General features: G+C 37.4%; 1 protein-coding gene across 1 annotated transcript; it reads left to right on the top strand.

The window, feature by feature from the left end:
* Positions 1–4,014: 4,014 nt before the first annotated feature.
* Positions 4,015–20,383, top strand: LOC108664772 (acetylcholine receptor subunit beta-like 1). Its single transcript, XM_047880017.1, is given in 10 exon segments — positions 4,015–4,146; positions 4,427–4,471; positions 13,347–13,456; positions 14,860–14,950; positions 15,364–15,587; positions 17,017–17,316; positions 18,055–18,176; positions 18,464–18,600; positions 18,945–19,064; positions 20,119–20,383. Coding segments are annotated over 10 exon segments (1,371 nt in total). The 5' UTR covers positions 4,015–4,089; the 3' UTR covers positions 20,284–20,383.
* Positions 20,384–21,912: the final 1,529 nt, after the last annotated feature.

The following is a 21,912-nucleotide window of genomic DNA, read 5'->3' as shown; positions in this document are numbered from 1 at the left end:
ACAACTAATCCATAAAAATTTAATTTATGATCTTTCTTCCAGAGAGTCGAATTTTTTAAATGAAATTTGTACGAAAGAATATCAAAATAACACATTGGAAAGCTGACAAGTCTGGCTTAGGTGCCAACATTTTGGCGATAAAACATCTGCCTAATGCGCTGCCTTGAAACTTGGTGGCAAGTTTCCGCTACCACTTAGAGGCAATCTATACGATGTCACGGAGATGCAATCTTTTGTCGGCCAGCTGATGTGACGTCTATACGATGTCAGTCGAGAGACAATCTTTCGTCGGCCAGCTGATGTGACGTCTATACGATGTCAGCCGAGAGACAATCTTTCGTCGGCCTGCTGATGTGTCGTCTATATTACGTCGGCATATGTTTCAGACTATAGTGGAAATATACTGTAAATGTATAAACTTGGTTTGCAATTGTGATAGCTGTTCACACTGAGTTAATGCCTATTTCTCTAAATCACACTTTGCACATAAAATATTTTCAACAAGTTACAAGTAACAAAATTTAGACTTTACAAATTTTTGTGGGGGCTAATGGGCTAATTTTTTTTGGGGGGGGGGGGCAAAACGTCTTTTCATTGCAAAGCTCCAGGTTTTGGAGGAATTATCGAAATTTATTTTTGAAATTTCATCCTCAAGTTTTGATCCCTTCTTAAAATGTAAATCACCTACTTTTAGCTATAAATCCTATAATTTGTTACAAGTCTTTGTATTTAAGATACAACAGATGAGATAACATCAAGGTTTAAGATAATAGCAATTTGATTATAAATAAAAACAGCATGACGTTAACTTAATGGAATATTTCACTCCATAAGCGCATCTGGACTATAGCTAAAAAATTAACTGCCGCGTAAACATCGGTAGTAAGAAGATTGGAACTGAACTGAACTGAAACTTAAGATCTAAGCGCAAATTCTACCAAGAGAATGAGTGAAATTGCAATTACAGTCATCGGTAAGGAGCGATACGTTCTTTTGCGTTGTTAGCATGCAATACGGTGTAGGACCTAAATTCGCAGTAGCGGATTGCTCTTTGATCGTCAGATTTTGTAGTGCCGAGTGACCACGTTTCTCTGTCACCAGCATTGTCATGCAGGGTTCAGTTCCTATAGAAAAATACTCTGGGTTTTCACACAAATATGTCATTGAACGAAAATGTACAATTGCGTTGTGCCCTTTAATGGTCCTTACCAGCTGGCCTCTAAACATGAATGAATAAATCTCGGAAGTTAACAACCCTGAAGTTTTGTTTACAGAGTAGGGTGGCCCAGTAAAAGGGCAGGGTGGCCCAGTGGATGGGCAGGATGGCTTAGTGGATGGGCAAGAAGGCCCAGTGTAAGGGCAGGGTGGCCCAGTGGATGGGCAAAGTGGCCCAGTGGATGGGCAGGGTGGCCCAGTGGATGGGCAGAGTGGCCCAGTGGAAGGGCAGGGTGGCCCAGTGGATGGGCAGGGTGGCCCATTGGAAGGGCAATGTGGCCCAGTGGAAGGGCAGGGTGGCTCAATGTAAGGGCAGGGTGGCCCAGTGGAAGGGCAGGGTGGCCCAGTGGATGGGCAGGGCGGCCCAGTGGATGGGCAGTGTGGCAAAGAGGTTACAGCTCATAGTACCAAGATTTGAGCAGAGAGGTGCGGGTTCGATCCCAGCTCTGTGCGCCAGTTTCTGGTCAGAATTGGTGAGGAGGCCGGACGGGTAAAGCGAAATTAGCAAAATTGGAGCAGCGAGTTGCGTGTTCGAGATCACAACAAGCTATGAATGTTCTGCGATGTAAGAAATTGGTGACAGGCCTACAGCCTAATAAACGCTAAAAATGCGGAAAAGCTTACAGCTAAAATGAAAAATTTGTATGATAATGAAGATAATTACTGATTTGTTCAAATTGATACTATACCGTAACAGTGGATAGAAAAACTCTTTTCAAACGTGTAAAAAGTAAATATGACTCCTTCGTGTAGCGTTTGATGAATTAGGTGACTCACTGAGCACACCTTATCATGTGTGTGAAGGGTGACCTGAGTATGTGTCTGCACTCATGCACACTCGTGCACATTCACGGTCACTCTTTTACATTCGTGTGTACTCGTATGTACTCATGTACAGTTGTACACTCATGTACAGTTGTACACTAATTTTTTCTCGTACATACTAATATACAGTTTGTACACTAATGAACAATCATATTTTATTTATCAAATTTCCTCGACGTTTCACAAAATTCTGAAATATATGACGTATGTCGAAAAGATATTCAATAAACACAATTTCGAGTATTAGCTGATGGTGAGCAATGTTTATTTAAAAATATATAAAAAGGTTTATCAATAACGTGACTAAGCCCGTATATTTGAACAACATCCCTACCATTAAAAGTTCGAATGTTTTACAAGCTTTATTTTACTACAAGTTTACTAAAATGTTATACAAGCTGTTACTAAAAGCTTTACTACTTACTACTAAACTGGATAGAATAAAACGCTGGTCAAACCGCAGTCTCACGAAGCGCTAAAGTCTAAATGTGGCTGTGGCCACTATTTTTGCTGAATCTGAAAGCATATTCCCATACTTCCTGTTGTTGCATGTGCATGAGGAGATTATAGATTATCTCAAATGGCTTGGAAACAACACTGTCATTCCCGCATACATTTTGCATAGGTAAAAAATAGAGCATAAATTGAGTCGACTGGAACTCAAATAATACCACCTTTTTTTAGCAGGCTTGTCTTTGTTATGGCGATTCAGCAATTCGGCGAGGAATTTTATCAACGTAGTTTAAATATTAATCAGAAATAAAAATGAACAACCTTTTCACCATAGCCGATCAATATTCACTCCTGATAGCAATAGCGTTTTAACGAAGATGAAAAAATGGACATGTTTGCCAAGGCAAATTAAGACGTCAAGTTCCGCAGTAAATTTTTTTAGATGAAAAAAATTTATGCATCGAAAAGTCATGCATTATAAATAGAGGCTTGAAGGAAATCCGACACTAATATCACTTACATTTTATTGTTCCTTCTGACGTAAATAGTTCTTGTCTCAGCAAACTATGATCGGTTTTATGAAAAAAATTATGCTGCCGACTCGTACAAATTGCGTCCTTACAAATTTCGTTTCGCATTCAAACTTTCCTGTATCATAAGTAATTCTTTCGAACGTAAAATACTAAGAAAATGGTAATAAAATTCACCATATATTAATAGAAAATTTGATCGATAGGTTGTCACAGTAAACGAATACTCCATTCAGCATTCGCAAGGCTTTTGCTTTGATGGAGGAGCGGATCTCCGAGATCTTTACAATGAAAAAATGGCGAATGTGTTTGCCAATTCGCCAATGGCGAATGTGTTTGCCAACTGATGACGAGAGTGTCAACATACGGGCTAAGTAATTAATTAATGGATTGGCAGTTTGCGGCAGAGAAATCTCCCAGCCACTGCTTGCTTGCTTGATGTGTGCTAAAGAAAGTTGAGAACAAAGGCTTGTGCTCCCGATAGTCAACAAACCAATACAATGAACATAAAATTACCAGAATATCTTAGTGAGCCCTCGCTTGTATCTCCCGTTGTTGTGTGTGTGTGCAGTGTGCGGCAGTGAGGACGAGGAGAGGCTGGTCCCAATGAACGTGAAATTACCAGAATATTTTAGTGAGGCCTCGCTTGTATCTCCCGTTGTTGTGTGTGTGTGCAGTGTGCGGCAGTGAGGACGAGGAGAGGCTGGTCCAATGAACATGAAATTACCAGAATATCTTAGTTAGCCCTCGCTTGTATCCCCCGTTGTTGTGCGTGTGCAGTGTGTGGCAGTGAGGACGAGGAGAGGCTGGTCCAATGAACGTGAAATTACCAGAATATCTTAGTTAGCCCTCGTTTGTATCCCCCGTTGTTGTGCATGTGCAGTGTGTGGCAGTGAGGACGAGGAGAGGCTGATCCAATGAACATGAAATTACCAGAATATCTTAGTTAGCCCTCGCTTGTATCCCCCGTTGTTGTGCGTGTGCAGTGTGCGGCAGTGAGGACGAGGAGAGGCTGGTCCGGGATTTGTTCCGCGGATACAACAAACTCATCCGCCCCGTCGAGAACATGACGCACAGAGTGGATGTGGCCTTCGGGCTCGCCTTCATCCAGCTCATCAATGTTGTGAGTTATTATCTATATAATCCTAACATTTCATGACTTTTTGTGAAAACTAAAATCATCTAGAATCACACGTTGTGCTCAAAATAAATACGTGTGTGTTGGCCAGGTTCCGTTGTGGTCTGAATATTTTCCCAAATAATTTAATGCAAGTTTAGTAGAGAAATGGATCGTCAATTGATTCTAAATCCATTTTCCCAATCTGCTAACTAGTCTTATTTACTATTTTGCTCATTTCATGTAATACATGTAATATTCACTTAATTTTTTTTTTGTTTTCCAGAACGAAAAAAATCAGATCATGAAATCGAACGTTTGGTTGAGACTGGTGAGTACAAATAGTTTTATTTTAATTATACCATTATTACTGCGTAATAATGCACTTAATAATAAAGCACTCAATAATAATTTAAGTAATTTTTGCACATGAATTTTTGAGTAACAATTTAGCCTTTAGGTCAAATCGAAGGCTGAATTTAGAATTTCGAAATTCTAATTTAGCTTGAAATATCATTTACATCTCAATAATATTTATATTAAGAGTATGTAGCTTATATTTATAGCATACGTAGAATAAGCCCGTAACTGGACGTACAGTTCCTTCGAAACTCACTCACAATCGTTATAAATGTGAATCATGATGGAATAATCTTACACGTGAGTATATACGTACGTAGTATAGAATAGAATAAGTTAATTGTTGTAAGAGCACTTAAGGCCTTGTATCTTGAAAAATAAATTTCCGCTCGATATTGAGGGAAAACTTCAATAAAAAAACCGCAAGTTCTGGCCGTGGATTGATGGATGTTTCTCCCACTTGTAATTAACGTTCAGTCCGGCACCTGGCAACGCAAATTTCGTTCTTTACGGCCCATAGAAGTTCAGCGCTATTTCGTAAAATCAGAATTGTAGCAGTGAGTTGCGAGTTCGAGACCGCAAAATGTTATGAATGTTCTGCGATGTTAAGAATCGGCGACAGGCCTACGGCCTAATAACGCTGAAACCGCTATTATAACCATCCGTCCTCCAGGTTCCGGCGAAGCTGAACCAGTACCCAAACGACGACGGACCTTCTGAGACCGACATAACGTTCTTCATCACAATACGTCGCAAGACGCTCTTCTACACGGTCAACTTGATCCTGCCTACGGTGCTTATCTCGTTCTTGTGCGTCCTCGTGTTCTATCTGCCGGCTGAAGCAGGAGAAAAAGTGCGTCACATTGGGTTTGAATTTTTTTTTTCGAAAATACATCTTCCAAATAATTAAAACTTGAGTTAGACAGGCTAAGCTAGGAAAAGCCGAATACTAGATGAATCATTTTTTGTTAAATTATACCTAAGTTTATTGCCTTTTCGTTTTTTTTGTAGCCGAAACATTTCTTCGTTTTATTCACAAGTAGGGCCGCTTTCCACTTCTACGTATTCCCACGGGTGAACTCTTTCAAATTAAATAAGCAATTATTTTTTAATGCAAAACAAGACATTATTATGCAACTAACAGACCCTCAAACAATGTTTCGAGTTGAAAGCACTTTCAGGTCACAGACTTCGCTTTAAAGTTCTGATTTTGACAGTTTCGCTAACGAAGCTCGCGAGTTTCAATATAAAATAGTAATTCAATATAAAATAGTATAATATACTATAATATAATAGTATAATATATTACTATTACTATAATAATAGTAAATTCAATATAAAATAGTATAAAATAGTAAAAATCTTGCCCTGAGTATACATAGTCTCAGATGCGGGTCCAAAGTAGGGAAAAGAACAGTAAACAACTTTCCTATTGTCACATTGGGAACGGCTGCAGTATATTGTTTGAACATAAACTTTTTAATTTGGGTGAGCACAAGGTGTGATGGAAAGCCATTTTGTGAAAAGATATTGCGTAACAATTCAAATTCAGAGTGCATGGCTAGGAAATTAGAACAAATGCGAAAGCCGCGGTTTATCAATGTTTGGACCCCATTTAACTTGAAACGAAAGGAGCAAAATCTAAAAAAGCTGGTGCTTAAGCCGGTAAATTTCGATTTATTAAAAACAGAAGTTTGGAAACGGCCATTAGATTTGATAACTTAGCAATCAAGGAAAGACAAGGTATTGTCTGATTCCAGCTCCATGGTAAATTTGATATACTTATGTTGGAGATTAAGATAGTCAAAGAAAAGGCCCACATGTGAAGGATGCTTAAAAATCAGAAAGGTATCGTCAACATATTGGCTTTAGAAAATTGGCTTAAAATCAAGAGGGCAATTGGCCAACCATGTAGCCTCGTGAAAACACATGAATATATTGGCAAAGGTAGGGCCGAGTGGAAGTCCCATGCCCAAACCGTCAATTTGTCTGTAAAACTTGCCAGCAAATACGAAAATTGAGTTTAGTACAGATAATTCAAGGAGAAATTTGAAAAAATTGCGGTTAAACCCCATGACAAGGTCATTGACATCTTTAAACAATGAATTGAGACAAATATCGATGGTTTCAGAAATAGGTATTTTAGTAAATAAATTTTCTATATCAAAAGAGGCCATAGTCAATTCCTGAACATTGGTAAAGCTCTTTAGGCGATCTACGAACATATAAGTGTTATCCACAGTATATTGGTTGGTCATAGTTCAAAAAAAAAAGTTCAAAAGCGGAACCAAAAATTTTGCAAGTTTTAAACTAGGGGTATTATAAGCAGCAAAAATTGTGCGGAATTAAAATTTCACATTGAAATCTGGTTTATAAATTTTGGGCAGACCATACAAAATACCTGGGCCGTGGAAATATAATATAATAAATATTATATATTTGGTGAATCGTTTGAAAATTTCCTTCAAATGGCAAAAAATTGTTGATGCAAATTTCACGTTCCCAAGTTGAAATTAAATAGGTTTATTAGTGCAATAATGAAGTATTGCGACCAAGAAGTCATCTCAAATGATCTAAACATGATGTTATATCAGTTAACTAATGAAAACACGTCTACGTTAATATTGGTTTCCAGCTTCCTACATGACCTTCAATAAATTTCTTCCGCTTTAAACATTTTCTAACTCTTTTTCACTCTTCAAGAAAAATTTTTCCAAATTTTCAAAACGGAATTCGATAAGTAGAAGACGTACAGCTATTGGTTTAACGTAAAATAGCAATGAGTTAACGTACAGTCGAATTATTTCTTTCAAAGGCGGAATGGGCTAGCACCGTGGGAAGCGTTGTTAATATTAATATGAGAATAACGAGCAGGTTGTGAAGAAGGTTCCATCCAATACAAGAACTCGCTCAGTTTCTCACCAAGAAGTTGGTCCGTGTGATTCATGGCATCTCTGAGCAGGAATTTGTTAAGGCTTGCTTAGTTCTGCAATAGAAGGAGTGGCATGTGCATTATTTATGTTCTAGGGTGCCGCGAGGAGGCCGAGCGAAACGGACACCGTATTTAAACCACACAGTATACCGTACACCGTATTTGCACCTCACAGTGAACCGTTAACCGTATTTGCCCCAAAAAGCGAATAGTACACCGTAATCGCACTGCACATCCCACTGTACATCGATCGTATATGCTCTGCATAACAAACCGTTGACCGTATTCGCCCCACACTTCAAACCCTACATCAAATTTACTCTGCACAGGGAAAGGTACGCTGTATTTTCACCAGAGGTGGGCAGTAGCGCGCTACATGTAGCGGCAGCAACATTTTCAGTAGCGGTAGCGGTAGCGGCGTTATATTTAAGCAATTTTAGCGGTAGCGGTAGCGCCCGCTACATTTAGAGCATGTAGCGGTAGCTGCAGCGGCCGCTACATTTCAAAGTAGCGTTGCCCAGCTTTGATTTTCACCGTACAGTGAATCTTACGTCACTTTCAAACCTTATATTTAACGAAGACTGGACGCCATAGGTACACTGCACATCAAACCGTGCACCGTAATCACTTCACGCAACGAACCCTACAACGTATTTATACCGCAGAGTGCACCCCGTACCGTATTTATACCGCAGAGTGCACCCTATACCGTATTTATACCGCAGAGTGCACCCTATACCGTATTTACATCGGCCAGGGAACAGGTCAGCCTATCAGGAACGCGTTTTAGCGAGCTGAATACAAAGAGGCTTTGTAATCCAATGTGGGGTTTTCAAGGGAACATCACTCCTTCACCATTGAGCCGCTCCGCTTCCGGAACTAACTTTTTCGTGGCTGCGACTGGATTTTTTTTTAAATCGCTGAAGCTTGAAACATTTCACGAATTACTAACATTTTTTCTTTTTACTTAAGCTTTTCATTGCGATCATTTCCACAAAAGTGTTAGTTCATTTAAGAATATGTATCCTGGACTCTACTTCAGAAGAGTCCCATTCCCTAATGCCCGTCAGTCGCCCAAGCCCGCTGCCTTCGCCGAGCATTTCTTTAAAGAGACACTGGCCTTAGCTGCAGCCCAGCTCTCTCGGGAAGCCTGAGCGACCCTTCAGCACTTCCATTACTCATCCGAACTTCATCCAGCAATTGAGTAACACAGCCTTCTCAAATTATCATATTATCCGTCATTAGGGATTACTGATGTCAGCCGATTCGATGGTGATTCGTGTCGAGCTTGTGAGTGTTCCATCCCAGGGCCCATACTTTCAAAGTTCGCTAAGTGAACGTAAGTACTTACGCTCTATTTTCTTGTCTACGATTGGTGAATTTTGCTTGAAAGGCCGTCAATGATTGGCTGATGAACTTACGATCTCTTAACTTTTTTTGAAAGTATGGTCCCTGCATCTTGATGTAGTCGAAGGATGTTTTGGAATAACGGCTAACAGGAACGGGAATGCATTCCATGTCAGTTCGCACTTCCTCTAGAATTGATGAAATCTCAGCTAATAATGTTAAGCTGAGCCGAAAATATTGCTTTGAATCGACTTCGTGAAGTAACATTTTCTTCAACATAATGTGAAGAGTTTAAAATTTCAGTATCCATAGAATATGATAATCCAAAATATATTCTCTTTCCATCTTTATTTGAGTTTAATTGAATTTAATCGATGCGTAACTGAAGAATCTCAAATCAAATATTGAAGAGTCAGTATGCGCTAACATTATAGAGGGATGTTAACAGTCGAGTACTTCAATTTTGCGCGTAGGAACAAATTTAAATGGGTTGATCAGAGTTATTGCCGTACTTGCAGTTGACCACAGCCATGGTGCGTCATTCATACCTGACTTGTGGAATTAATAAAGTAGCAAAGCGTTTAGAGTTGAAAAAATTAATATAAACCAAAATGATATAAAAAATCAAGCAGATCAGAGATCAATCTTGAGCAAATCAAGAGCAGACTGTAGGTTTCGAGTGCCTAAGAAACAAGCATGTTGTTGATTCATATTGAATACTGAATATTTGCTCTAATTGTAAGAATTATAGCTTCAAAAACTCGATTGACTTACTTATCCAAAGTCACTGTTGTTTTTACTTGATTGGAAGTACATTTTATATTTGACTGCATGATGTAACTGACTGAATGTAGCGTTCCATCTAAAATAAATCTTGAGCTAGTTCACAAGTTTTGGTATAATTCCGGTACAATAACCTCCGTTCTTCTTGGCTTATTACCATTTCGAATACGGATGTCGGTAAGTCGGGCAGATTTCGTTCCGTGGGACTCAGCTTTAATGTACGTGGATGGTCCTGGACTGAAGCGCAAGGGGCATTGCTCGACTGAATAATTCCCGATGCCTCGTTTAAACTTTGAACAAGTTTGCAACACGAAACTCTGCCAATACAATCTGAAGGATTGCTGTGCCATTGGTCCAGATCGGCAGCTTGCAACGTTCGCAGGGCGGTTCTTCGGGGAAATACCTTCACTGCTCTAAACTACCATCAAATGGGCTCTTAAATGCCGTTACATATCTGAGACGATAAAAAGGTAGTTGATGGGTGGATGTAAAGGTATACGATGCAACACTGTATCACATCTCAAACTGGTACAAATAGTAAGGTTGCTGATGTGAGGGTTTTAACGTATTGCATGCCACGTAGATTGATTTCACATGTTTAGCTGATGCTCAATTTATTATGTTACTCACAGTCAATTACTGGAACCAGCAAAATGTCTAATATTGTATACAACGTCATCTCACTTCAAAACACTTTGAATTCAGTAGTAGTCACGATTCTCACTCGATCATTTCACGTAAACCTCCCATCTAACGCTCTGTTGTTATCGTATAAATAAAGCTCATTGATCGCATTCAATTGAGACACAACGGAGAATTCTTCCGCAAAACTTCTGCCCAAAAAACGGTTCAAAAATTCTACAAAGTTTCAGTCACCCACTTCAAAAGTTATCATCCATCATGGCGGCTGAGACTTTCAAGAGGCATTGAAAACTATTGATGCTATGGTCTGGGCTTCTTCACTTATCCCGATTTTATGAAACACAAGAAACATCAGGATCAAAACTTGTTAAGGGGACCGTCTACCCTCCGGAAAAACTGCTACAGTTATTATCCGATCATCATGAAACTTCACATACATACGTCAAATGTAAAAACAATAACATTTTGCTCCTATGAATTTTTCGAAAAAATTGATAGAAAGCGTGAAATTCATAGAAAACGGCTATGGTATATGTCTCATTGCTGTAGCTTGAAAACTGTAGGAGGAGATAGGTTTGCCGTGAGACCAATCGGAGGTTTTCACCACGCCCGAAAAACTACCGGGCGGCACGTAAAATGACGTAAAAGAGTCGTAACGTAGCCAACATACCGAAACTAAGCCTTAAAACTAAGTGAGGAAGGCATAGAGCGAGTGGCTGCACACCTTTCACCTCGCTGTCATGATGGGCACTGAAAGATCTGGGTGCATCTGGCAGTATATGAAGTCACGCCCCGTAATTACTGCCTTAGGAATTAGTTAAGGCCGCCCCCCACCGCCCCCCGTTCCATGGGGCGTGGTGAACGTAAAAATGGAGGTAGAAAGATGATTCTGCCACCAATGGAAGCGTCAGAAAGTAAGCTTTAAGATGAGTATAAGCCCGGCTAATGCCATAATTGGCCGCTTTACGTCAGATGTTCCTTTTTAGTGTGTCTAGCCTTCTAATTAATCCCATAGGCTTTTGTGAAGGGCTCTAAAAACTCCCTCCCTTCGGGGGGCTGTTACGAAATCATTTTTCGACGTAGAGGGATGATTCTGGTACCGTTGGATGCGTCAAAAAGTAAGCTTTAAGATGAGCACAAAAACCGGAAAACGCCATGATTGAAAATTTTAGGGTAGACGGTCCCCTTAAATCTTATCGGAAAATGAGTCACATGAGTTGCTGGTGGAATTTTTCCATCGCGCTCGAGTGAAAAACGATGGAGAGACTTTACCGGGTCGAAGATGGAAGCATGAATTTGTAAGTTAATTTTTTATACAAATATTGATGAATCAATGTTTTAGGCCTTGGTAAAATCTTTACGTTAACTTGAAAACAAAACCACTAATACAGTTGATGCTTATAAACTTTAGAATTGTAAAGTGTTTTTCATTCGTAAACCTGTGAGTTCTGACTCGTTCAGCAACTGTTTTTCTGAAAGATCTTTTGGATCTGTAAAAAAATTCTCGAAAATTGTATAAAATTTAAACGAGTGTTCCAGTTCGTCGAGTTTTTAATGGAGTATTCAGTATAGGAATAGCATTTTTGATATACGTGGAAAATAATAGCTTGGTCTTTGAGATGCAACATAAAAATTATTTTATCAGGAGTGGTCAATTGCAACATTCATAAATGAAGAAGTTCAATGAGAAGGAACATCGCTAATGCAGCAGTGGGAAGGACTGGTATGGATTTAACACCACAAAATTTCATTTTCAATTTTTTATTTGGTAGGAAAATGCGAAATTTCCTCCTCGTTCCCGTTCGGGAAATGAGTTTTGTCGTATTGAGCGACCGAGACGCAATGTAATTTCCTCGATCAATCCTTGATATTTGCGGGCGTGTCAGGGTGTTGAGGAAATTCAAATTGGATAAGAAATGAAATGAACGGTTGTTTTATTTAATTATGAATATTGTCTAACATACAGTATATTGAAGATTAAAATAATATCCGGAAGAATATTGCGGAAAAGATGAATGCAACAATAAATAATTGTTTAACTGGACTTTTTGAAGAAGATTTTATACACAAAATTTTAAAGTGGTTTGGAAGTGATTTTTGCATTTAATGTTAATTATAGCGGGCAATGTATTTGGACTTGAATATTTTTAAGTTCATACATTTTTTAATTACGGACCGACGTTTAATTTCCAATCTAAAAGCGAATTAAACAACAGTGCCATTACAAACCATTTCTAGTAACTAGTAAACTATTTCGCACTCATGATGAAGATTCTGCAATGGAGCTGTTCCCGGTTCGCGTGAAACCAATTGCATGTCAGTTTGTACATTCACAGATTTGGTAATGCTACCAGTTAACGAAGGTTGAAGCAGAGTCAACAGGTGTGTAAAGACCACCAGTTAACTTGAAATGAAGCGCACTACATAACAATTGAATTCTGTACATTTCTCAAAATGTGTGGAAGGACTCCCCGTTGATGTTTGACGACGCAGACTAAATACTTAATATAAGTCTGTACATTCTTCAACAGGTGTGTAAATACTACCAGTTAACTTGGAATGAGGCAGACTACACATCTAATTTAAGTCTGTACATTTCTCACAAGGTGTGGAAGGACTCCCCGTTGATGTTTGACGACGCAGACTAAATACTTAATATAAGTCTGTACATTCCATTACAGGTGTGGAAATACTACTAGTTAACTTGGAATGAGGCAGACTTAACATTTAATTTAAGCCTGTATGGAAAGACTGCCAGTTGACGTAGGGCGACACAGATTGATATTTAATATAATTATATACATTTCTCAACAGGTGTGGAAAGATTACCAGTTAACTTGGGACGACGCGGTCTACACATTTAATTTAAGTCTATACATTCCTCAACTGGTATGGGAAGACTGCTATAGGTGACGTAGGGCGACACAGACTGATATTTAATATAAATATGTACATTTCTCAACAGGTGTGGAAAGACTACCAGTTAACTTGGGACGACGCGGACTACGTACCAGTTAACTTGAAATGAAGCGCACTACATAACAATTGAATTCTGTACATTCCTCAGGTATGGAATGACTCCCCTTAGAAGTGGGACGATGCAGACTAAATACTTAATATAAGTCTGTACATTTCTCAACAGGTGTGGAAAGACTACCAGTTAACTTGGGACGACGCAGACTACGGTGGCATAAATGTGCTCAGATTGCCGCCCGACAAAGTATGGAAGCCGGACATTGTGCTTTTTAACAAGTACGTGCAATATATTCTTATTATTTTTAACGAGATGATCACTTTCTTATTTATAATTTTACGCGGTAGTAATTTATAATTATAATTACTTATAAATAATTTATAATTTTACGCGTAAGGAATTTAGTTAATTTATCCGCACATATTTTTACTTGTAGTAATTATGAAATAACGAAGCTATTCTATGCGGATTAAAATTTTTACCTTAAGATCGACAACTTTTTCAAACTTGAAAAGCCTCTACGTCAAATTAATTTTTTTATATATATCTTCCGATACTAATCATGGACATAATATATAAAAAGAGCATTATTTTTGTCACATGAAAAACTCGAAGTCTCTTTCATTATGAATGTATACATGATAGGCTTACAAAACTGGTGCTATTTCCTCAGTTGTTTAATATTTACAATTCAAATCATTTCATATTTTGACCTAATTTATAAGAATTTTGGTGCTGAACTGTGTTATTTTTTGGTGGATTTTAATTAAGCTTGGTTAATTACCTACAGAATAAATTTTTTAACAAAAATATTTAAAACATGAGTTAGACAGGCTAAGCTGGGAAAACCTAATATTATATGAATCCTCTTCTGTTAAATTATTCTTAAATTTATTAACTTTCCTTATTTTTGTAGCTGAAACATTGTCATTTCTTCCTTGTGCCCATAAGTATAGAGCCGCTTTCTACTTGTACAGTAAAGCGGACTTATTCCACGGGTGAACTCTTTCAAATTGAATAAGCAATTATTTTTTTATGCAAAACAAGAAATTATTATTCCACAAACAGACCCTCAAACACTGTTTCGAGTTGAAGGCACTTTCAGGTCACAGACTTCACAAAGTTCGCTTCAAAGTTCTGATTTTGACAGCTTCGCTAACGAAGCTTGCGAGTTTCAATATAAAATTGTTTAATCTTGCCCTGAGTTGACTGGCAATGGGTACTGTGATGTAAGCGCTGTAGGTGCAGTATTTCAGCTGAGGTTACAAGACAGGCAATGGATATTTTATATTTTTAGCGCATTTTCTCATTTATGGAAAAAATGCACTATTGTGCTCGCCATGTCTACTCACTGCAGTGAGTACTGAGTTATATTTTTTATATTATCCCAATATATGAACACAAATTGATTTTATAGCTGAACTTCAAATTTTCCTCTGCCTCTGCCTCGTATGTTAATAATGATTATAAGCTTCAATTTTCAAAATTCGATAGCATTGTCAGTTTAAATTTCGTCACCAATTTCTCGAAGCTAAAATTTATGGAATTTAATTTTTTTCCCGAAACACGTTTTTGTGTCAGAACTGAATATTTTTCAACCGTATTCTGTGTGAAAGCCTTTAACCCGACAAAATTATTCTCTTCTGAATTACATAAAACTTGATAAGAAAATTTATTGCAGCGCCGACGGCAACTACGAGGTGCGCTACAAGAGCAACGTCCTGATCTACCCCAGCGGCGAGGTCTTGTGGGTGCCCCCTGCCATTTATCAGGTATAGTCTTTTGAAGAAATAAATGTAAATATTGTCTTCAAGTCGCCTCTATTTTAATGTATATAAATGAATTGGTGACTCGGCAAGCTTAGTAATATTATTAGAATACTGTAAGCTTTACCTATTATAATATTAAAAGTAATAAATAAAATTATCTTCTTCACTTCACGCTTTTTATGCGCCGAGGCAACGATTTGCCACTGTCAAGTCGTTGACATTAGCCCAATCTAAGCAATGATTATTGGCGGATTATAGTGTCGTAAGTGATTGACGTACATAGAAGAGTCGTAAGCAAGTGCCTTGGTACGATCAAAACTACGTATATACGTATATTGACGTGCAATGAAGTATCGTAAGTCCTTTGCCTCGGTACGATCAAAACTACGTATTTTGACGTACATGTTTTTACGCAGAGCTCGTGCACGATCGACGTCACGTATTTCCCGTTCGACCAGCAAACATGTCTCATGAAATTCGGATCTTGGACATTCAACGGAGATCAAGTTTCCTTGTCCCTTTACAATGATAAAGATTTCGTTGACTTGTCGGATTACTGGAAATCTGGAACCTGGGATATCGTGGAAGTGAGTAGATAGACCTTCAAATAAAATACATTAGATATTTTTATTCAAGTAGCGTCATAAAGAATGAGTTAGCGAATTAATAAAAAAAATCATAGACGGCATCCATTAATTCATGTCTATACTAAAAATAATATGATAGCATGCGTAAAATTTCACTAAAGGAGACAGATAATTTCCATTTTAAATGTTGAATCTATGAGTATACACATGAGACCTGAAATGTGATAGATACACGAGTTAACTAATAAGAGATAAAATTTAATATTTGTAAAATAAATTAAAATGCATTATAAAATCACTCAACTCTGACACAATTGTATTTTCGGGATCTTATGAAATGGATAAAATAGTTTCTGGCTAAAAGTCCCATGCTCCTAATATAAAAATTGTTCATACAATCGGTTATCTAAACTTTGGATGGCTTCACTGATGTCTACTGAGTCCACTACGTATGGAATAAATTTTCTTGTGCTACCTCAGCATTGAATCTAACCAATTTTCATCTGCTCAAAAATGCGATGGGAATCGCAAAAATAGTAAAATTAACAATTAAAATTGATTCTCCTCCTTAGTTGCATGGTAATTCTAATGGCCCAGTGGTTAAAGGGCAGGGTGGCCCAGTGGTTAAAGTTCAGAGTACCAAGGTTGGCGCAGAGAGGCGCGGGTTCGTTCCCAGCTCTGTGCGCCAGTTTCTGGTCAGAATCGGCAAAGAGGCCGGGCGGTTAAGCACAGCAGAATTGTAATAGTGAGTGAAGAGTACAAGTTTCCAGTTGCTTGCCTACTAAACTGCTGGAAAGAATATTGTTAATTCCTCTTTTGATGCACACTAACCCAGTGCAGAGAATAAACTTTCAAAATGCCCATAAATTATAGATGAAATCTTTTAGCAAACGTAATCAGAGCAAGATTTTAATAGATTGACTGCATAGACAATTTTTTAAGGTGTGAGAAGCATACAGTTTAAACGTGAAATAGAGATTAACCTAGTGAAATACATAATCGTAAATGATCAAATTTCCAAAAGTATGAATCTAGTTTTAGTTCACGCCCATGCGTCATCGTTTACCATAAACCTACTTGATGTTTTTCATTTTCTGTTGTTCGATGAGGCTTAAAGGTGAACGTTTAAACTGAGTTTGACGTCAGCCGATTTTTCAAAAAGCGATAGAAATTTAAGAGATGCGTTCACAATGGGCAGTCAAAAAAATTGTTCGAATATTGCTCTACGATTAAAATTATTCGTTTTCTGAAGATTGGTTATAAAAATGAATTAATACAGGGAATTTTTTTTTTATTTTTCATTACTAATGATATTATTAGATGTAATTTTTACGATAATTTTCTCAAATTGAAACGGCACTTGAAAGCTCGACTATTTCGATGCTCTCTGCTTCTAAATAGTCAGATAATTTTACAACTCTATTACATTTTTCACTTAATCGTGACGGAGTAATTAAATTAGTAAAATTAAAATATTTTAAGAACATATTTACGTGCAAAAAGTCAACTCGGTTACACCAACACAGACGCATTACTTATTTCTTATTTTTCCCGCTCTTATTCAACTTTACTGCTCTAAATAATTACTGTACGTTTGTATGCACAGGTTACATTGGGCATTTCCATTCTCCTGTCACTGGTTGTGTTTCTGTTGCTGGTGAGCAAAATCCTACCACCAACGTCGCTAGTGCTGCCGCTCATAGCCAAGTATTTGCTCTTCACCTTCGTCATGAACACAGTCTCCATCCTCGTCACTGTCGTCATCATCAACCTCAATTTCAGGTGAGAACTGAATTAAATAATAAGTGGAATTCTAGAAAAAAATATAACTCAGTACTCACTGCAGTGAGTACTGAGTTATATTTTTTATTTNAAATGAGAAAATGCGCTAAAAAGATCATAAATTCCAGATGAGAATTTAATTTAGCAATTATTTAAATTATAGGAAAAGCAACTTCAATTTCAGGTCATAGTTGAATTTCAAATTTGTTTGATTCTGGAACAGGGGCACTTAATTTTTATGTGAGAAAATATTTTGGAAATCATTTAAATTTTGGAAATGAGAACCTCAATTCCAGATGAGAATTCAATTTAACAGTTATTTAAACTATGGAAAAGGAAGCCTTAAATTCAGATGAAAGGTAATTTTACAAATATTAGTGAAATTTTAGAATAGGGAGTAAGTAGTGAGTTTTCGGATCGACTCAGGAAATCTGTTAGCTAGATTTTAGCAATATCTATTGCAAAGAAGAATAACGCAAGATAACAAAGTCCATCTTATAACAACCTAGAGAGAAGGCGTTAAAAACAAAAATTGTTATCGACTAATTTTTCGTTTAAAGATTCATAGTTTATTGAAAAATGGCGAGCAATCAGTTGATTTGATTTATTAATGTCAAATTTATAGAAGGCTGATTATATGTACACATTAATCAAAAATTTTGAATCAATCTAAAGAATAATATAAATCATTGTATTACTCGCGTTGTTTCATCAATGTGATTTTATGAATGTTTTCAGAGGCCCGAGAACTCATCGTATGCCGAACTGGATCAGACTCGTGTTCCTGAACTACCTGCCAGCGATCCTCTTCATGAAGCGACCGAGGAAGACTCGTCTGCACTGGATGAACGAGATGCCATGTAAGTGTCAATGATAATTCAATATTCACAATTAAAGATAAGAATTAATACTAGGATAGAAAGAGTGTTTATCTATTGTACTAGGTTATTTCTTGATATACTTAATAATAGTGAATAGTTGGTAAAAATGTTTCGAAATGTTTCTCGAGAGGGAGGTTTGGTCTACATGTAACGAAAATAGTTCGATGTGCAAACTAATCAATGTAGGATTTGGTCTAAATGCTAAACGTATTTTCTACTTGATAATGCTCATCAAATAATTGATATAAATTTTTTAATTTACACAGCAAATCCTAGCGGTGTTCCCCAGCATCCGCAATACACTTCACCTCAGCTGTCCAAGAGCAAGATGGACATCATGGAACTGTCGGACCTGCACCATCCGAACTGCAAGATAAACAGGACGAACGCTTACGACAGAGAGGTGAGTGGTGGACGAACGCTTACGACAGAGAGGTGAGTGGTGGACGAATGCTTACGACAGAGAGGTGAGTGGTGGACGAATGCTTACGACAGAGAGGTGAGTGGGGGACGAACGCTTACGACAGAGAGGTGAGTGGTGGACGAATACTTACGACAGAGAGGTGAGTGGTGGACTAGCGCTTAAGACAGAAGAATTAAATGGTGGTCTTAACTAAACGAAAAATTTTAATAGTATGCTTTCATTGAATATGAAATTCGTGTTTCTCGCTTTTCATGGAACGCAAGAAATAGTATAATAGGAATTATTTGCAGGATGTATTACCATGCTTATTGATCTAATCACAGATGAATCGTCGCGGTTCAGAGGGCTCAGACTCGTTATTCATGACGCCTGAAGCCTACAAGGCGACGGAGGCCGTAGAGTTTATCGCCGAACATCTGAGGAATGAGGATGAGTATATTCAGGTAAGTGAATATAGTTCAGTTATCCATCAATGAATCCTTAAAGTAGGTATATACAAGAATCGTCATTTTCGTTTTATTTTGATTTTAATTAATTACGACACCTTTTAAGTTTTAGACCATTGGACTAGGGTTGATTTTTCACCACTCATCGAAATTCAAAACGGAAGCAAAAAATACTTAAGTTGACCATTGGTTCTTTCTGATTTTTTGGGAGCGTGCGGTATCATATTAATTTGTTAATTTAACGTACACCGCGAAACATGACGCTGGGGGCTGAGGCAATTAAACCAAGGATATATGACATGTACTCACGACCGACCAGACAACTGAAGCTTAAACAACGTTTAATTAACGTTGATTCCACGAAAAAACGGTTAACTCAACGTTGATGCAACGTCAGATGTCTGATGGGGCGCTTGTAGTGACGAACGTGGCGTCAACGGAAAACTTTAAATCTTATTATTAGCGGCAAAGACATTCGGTGCCGGAGTTGATCTTCGACAACCGTAGTTTTGTAGTGACGGTGAAAATACTGAACCGTAGGAAATTTACGGCAAATGGGTGGTGAAAAGAATAGTTCATTGAAAGGCGAGATATGGCTCCCAGGGAGCAGTACAATTTTTTTGTAATAAGCAAGCAGTACTGAAAAATTGAGAACTTTTTAGCGATGAATGTGCAGAAGGATATAGTATAAAACTGTCTACTACTCTTATACAAAATGTCACTGGTCCTGTTACCGTGAAGAGCCTCCAGTTAATTTAATGAATACATTTTCGAATCTCTACAATTTCTTCAACTCTGCTAACCTACTAGTACATTTTGTGCGGAATGCAGCTGAAAAATCACAAGTTTCTATCATTTTAGAAAAAGCTTGCCGAGCCTCACGCACCATTTTAGCTTTCATTTACCTTTAATCTCCATTGATTTCAGCAATATATACTTCGAATGATCCCCAAAATAAATGAACAATTGCCGTACAAACTATGTACATTCAAATTTTGTTTGTGTATATTCATCTATTAACAACGACTGATATTCTACTCTGTGTGATCAGGTTCGAGAAGACTGGAAGTATGTGGCGATGGTGATTGATAGGCTCCAGCTGTACATTTTCTTCACTGTTACCACAGCGGGAACCATCGGCATACTCATGGATGCGCCGCATATATTCGAGTATGTCGATCAAGACAAAATTATTGAAACTTACAAGGGCAAATAAGAACGAAAGTCAAGACATAAGCGGGACATCCGACGCTCTCGACCCAAAGTTGAATGTGTGGAAGATTGTAGCTTAATTTGAAGTGTTTTTTGCTCGATAAACATATTTTATTTCTGATTTCAAACGCTTTAGGCTAATGGATTCAAATTTATTTATCTCTAAAGAAAGGTCATAGAGCATTAAATTTGTAATCATATTTTCGTTAAGCGGTTTTCGTTCGTTATTGCTTACGATTCACTGCTGTAAATTTTCCCTGTAATGAAGTTGGACATTAAATTAGTCCATATTATTGAATTATTAATAATGATAATAATAAATAATTTCATAACAATTCCAAGCTTCAGTTCAACTTATCTGCTGAACAAGTTCCCTGAATATTTTTTTGTAGTGCCCTCCAAATACAAGGCTCTTAATTTTATTCACTGTATTCAAGTGGCATTTTTAACAGTTTAGCACAGCAGTTGTACGGAAATAAGAAGTTGTCGCACATTAATTTCGGATTAAGTTTTGCATGAAAGAAAAGAGCGTCGGAGAGGGTCGCAAGTTTGGATCCAACCTTGGGGGAAAATCGAAGCCTTGAACGCTCAGTAGTGATCTATACAAACGTTTCTCATACATAAGACAGTTAGAAGAAGAGTGTATACTGACGTTAACATTATCTAAAAAAACAGGAAAAGGATATTTGTGTTCGTTCCTAAAAAAAATTGAATGAATTTGACAAGTTTTTAGGAGACCTTGAATATTCTTTTCCTGGTTTTCGTTTAATATTGAATTCTTTACGATAAAATATATTAAATATACACTCACGTCTAGCACTGTATGTAGGTTCCTAAAACCTATAAAGAGCGTGGTTACAGAGTTGGATTCCGTAGTCAAGCAGAAAATTTATACATGAGAAGTAGAGATATTGCGAATAATCTGCTAATATCTGACATTTATCGAGTGGAGTGTGGTTAACAAGCAGTGTAAATGTTGATGATTTTTGAATTGCGTAGATTTTATCAACTTTTTTAGTTTTCAATGAGAATATCAGCATGGCGTGCGCAATGCACATGTTCATTACTGCATTGTTTAATTCTTGGTAATTACTAGACAGTGAAAAAATACTTTAATTCCCTTGAGTAAGAAAATGTGAAAGTGCATAATTTCATTATTATCTTTCTGGAACGTATTGTAATGTTTATGTATAATATTCTGGTGAAGAAATCTTTATACCTGCTGGGAATAATTCCCAAACCTGAGGTTCAGATCTTGGAAGGAACTGACCTTCTTAATAAAGTTGTGTATAAAATTCGTGTAGGGAACTGCATAATCGACAATTTATATCTTTACATCTTTTATCAATATGATTCCCGCGAGAAAAATGATTCAGGACGGTTTGATCATCCATGAACAAAAATGTTTTTGTATACACTCTGAAGGCTGATTCAAATTTATTGCCTGTAGTAACCTAAATTCTAAATTTTTTTTCACGTCTATACTCAAATTTACGAAGTGTTAATCATTTCATTCAGATAAGGAAATTCTTTTATTGATAATGTAAACTATCCGGATTATTATCTGCCAGGTTTCTTTCTCATGTTGAATTAAAGGTAACGAATTTTGTAGAATATTAAGATTATATTTGTT

The sequence above is a fragment of the Hyalella azteca genome, unplaced genomic scaffold (genome assembly GCF_000764305.2).
Source record: "Hyalella azteca isolate HAZT.00-mixed unplaced genomic scaffold, Hazt_2.0.2 contig4437, whole genome shotgun sequence".
Taxonomy (NCBI): Eukaryota; Metazoa; Arthropoda; class Malacostraca; order Amphipoda; family Hyalellidae; genus Hyalella; species Hyalella azteca.
This window is presented reverse-complemented; position numbering and strand designations above follow the sequence as displayed.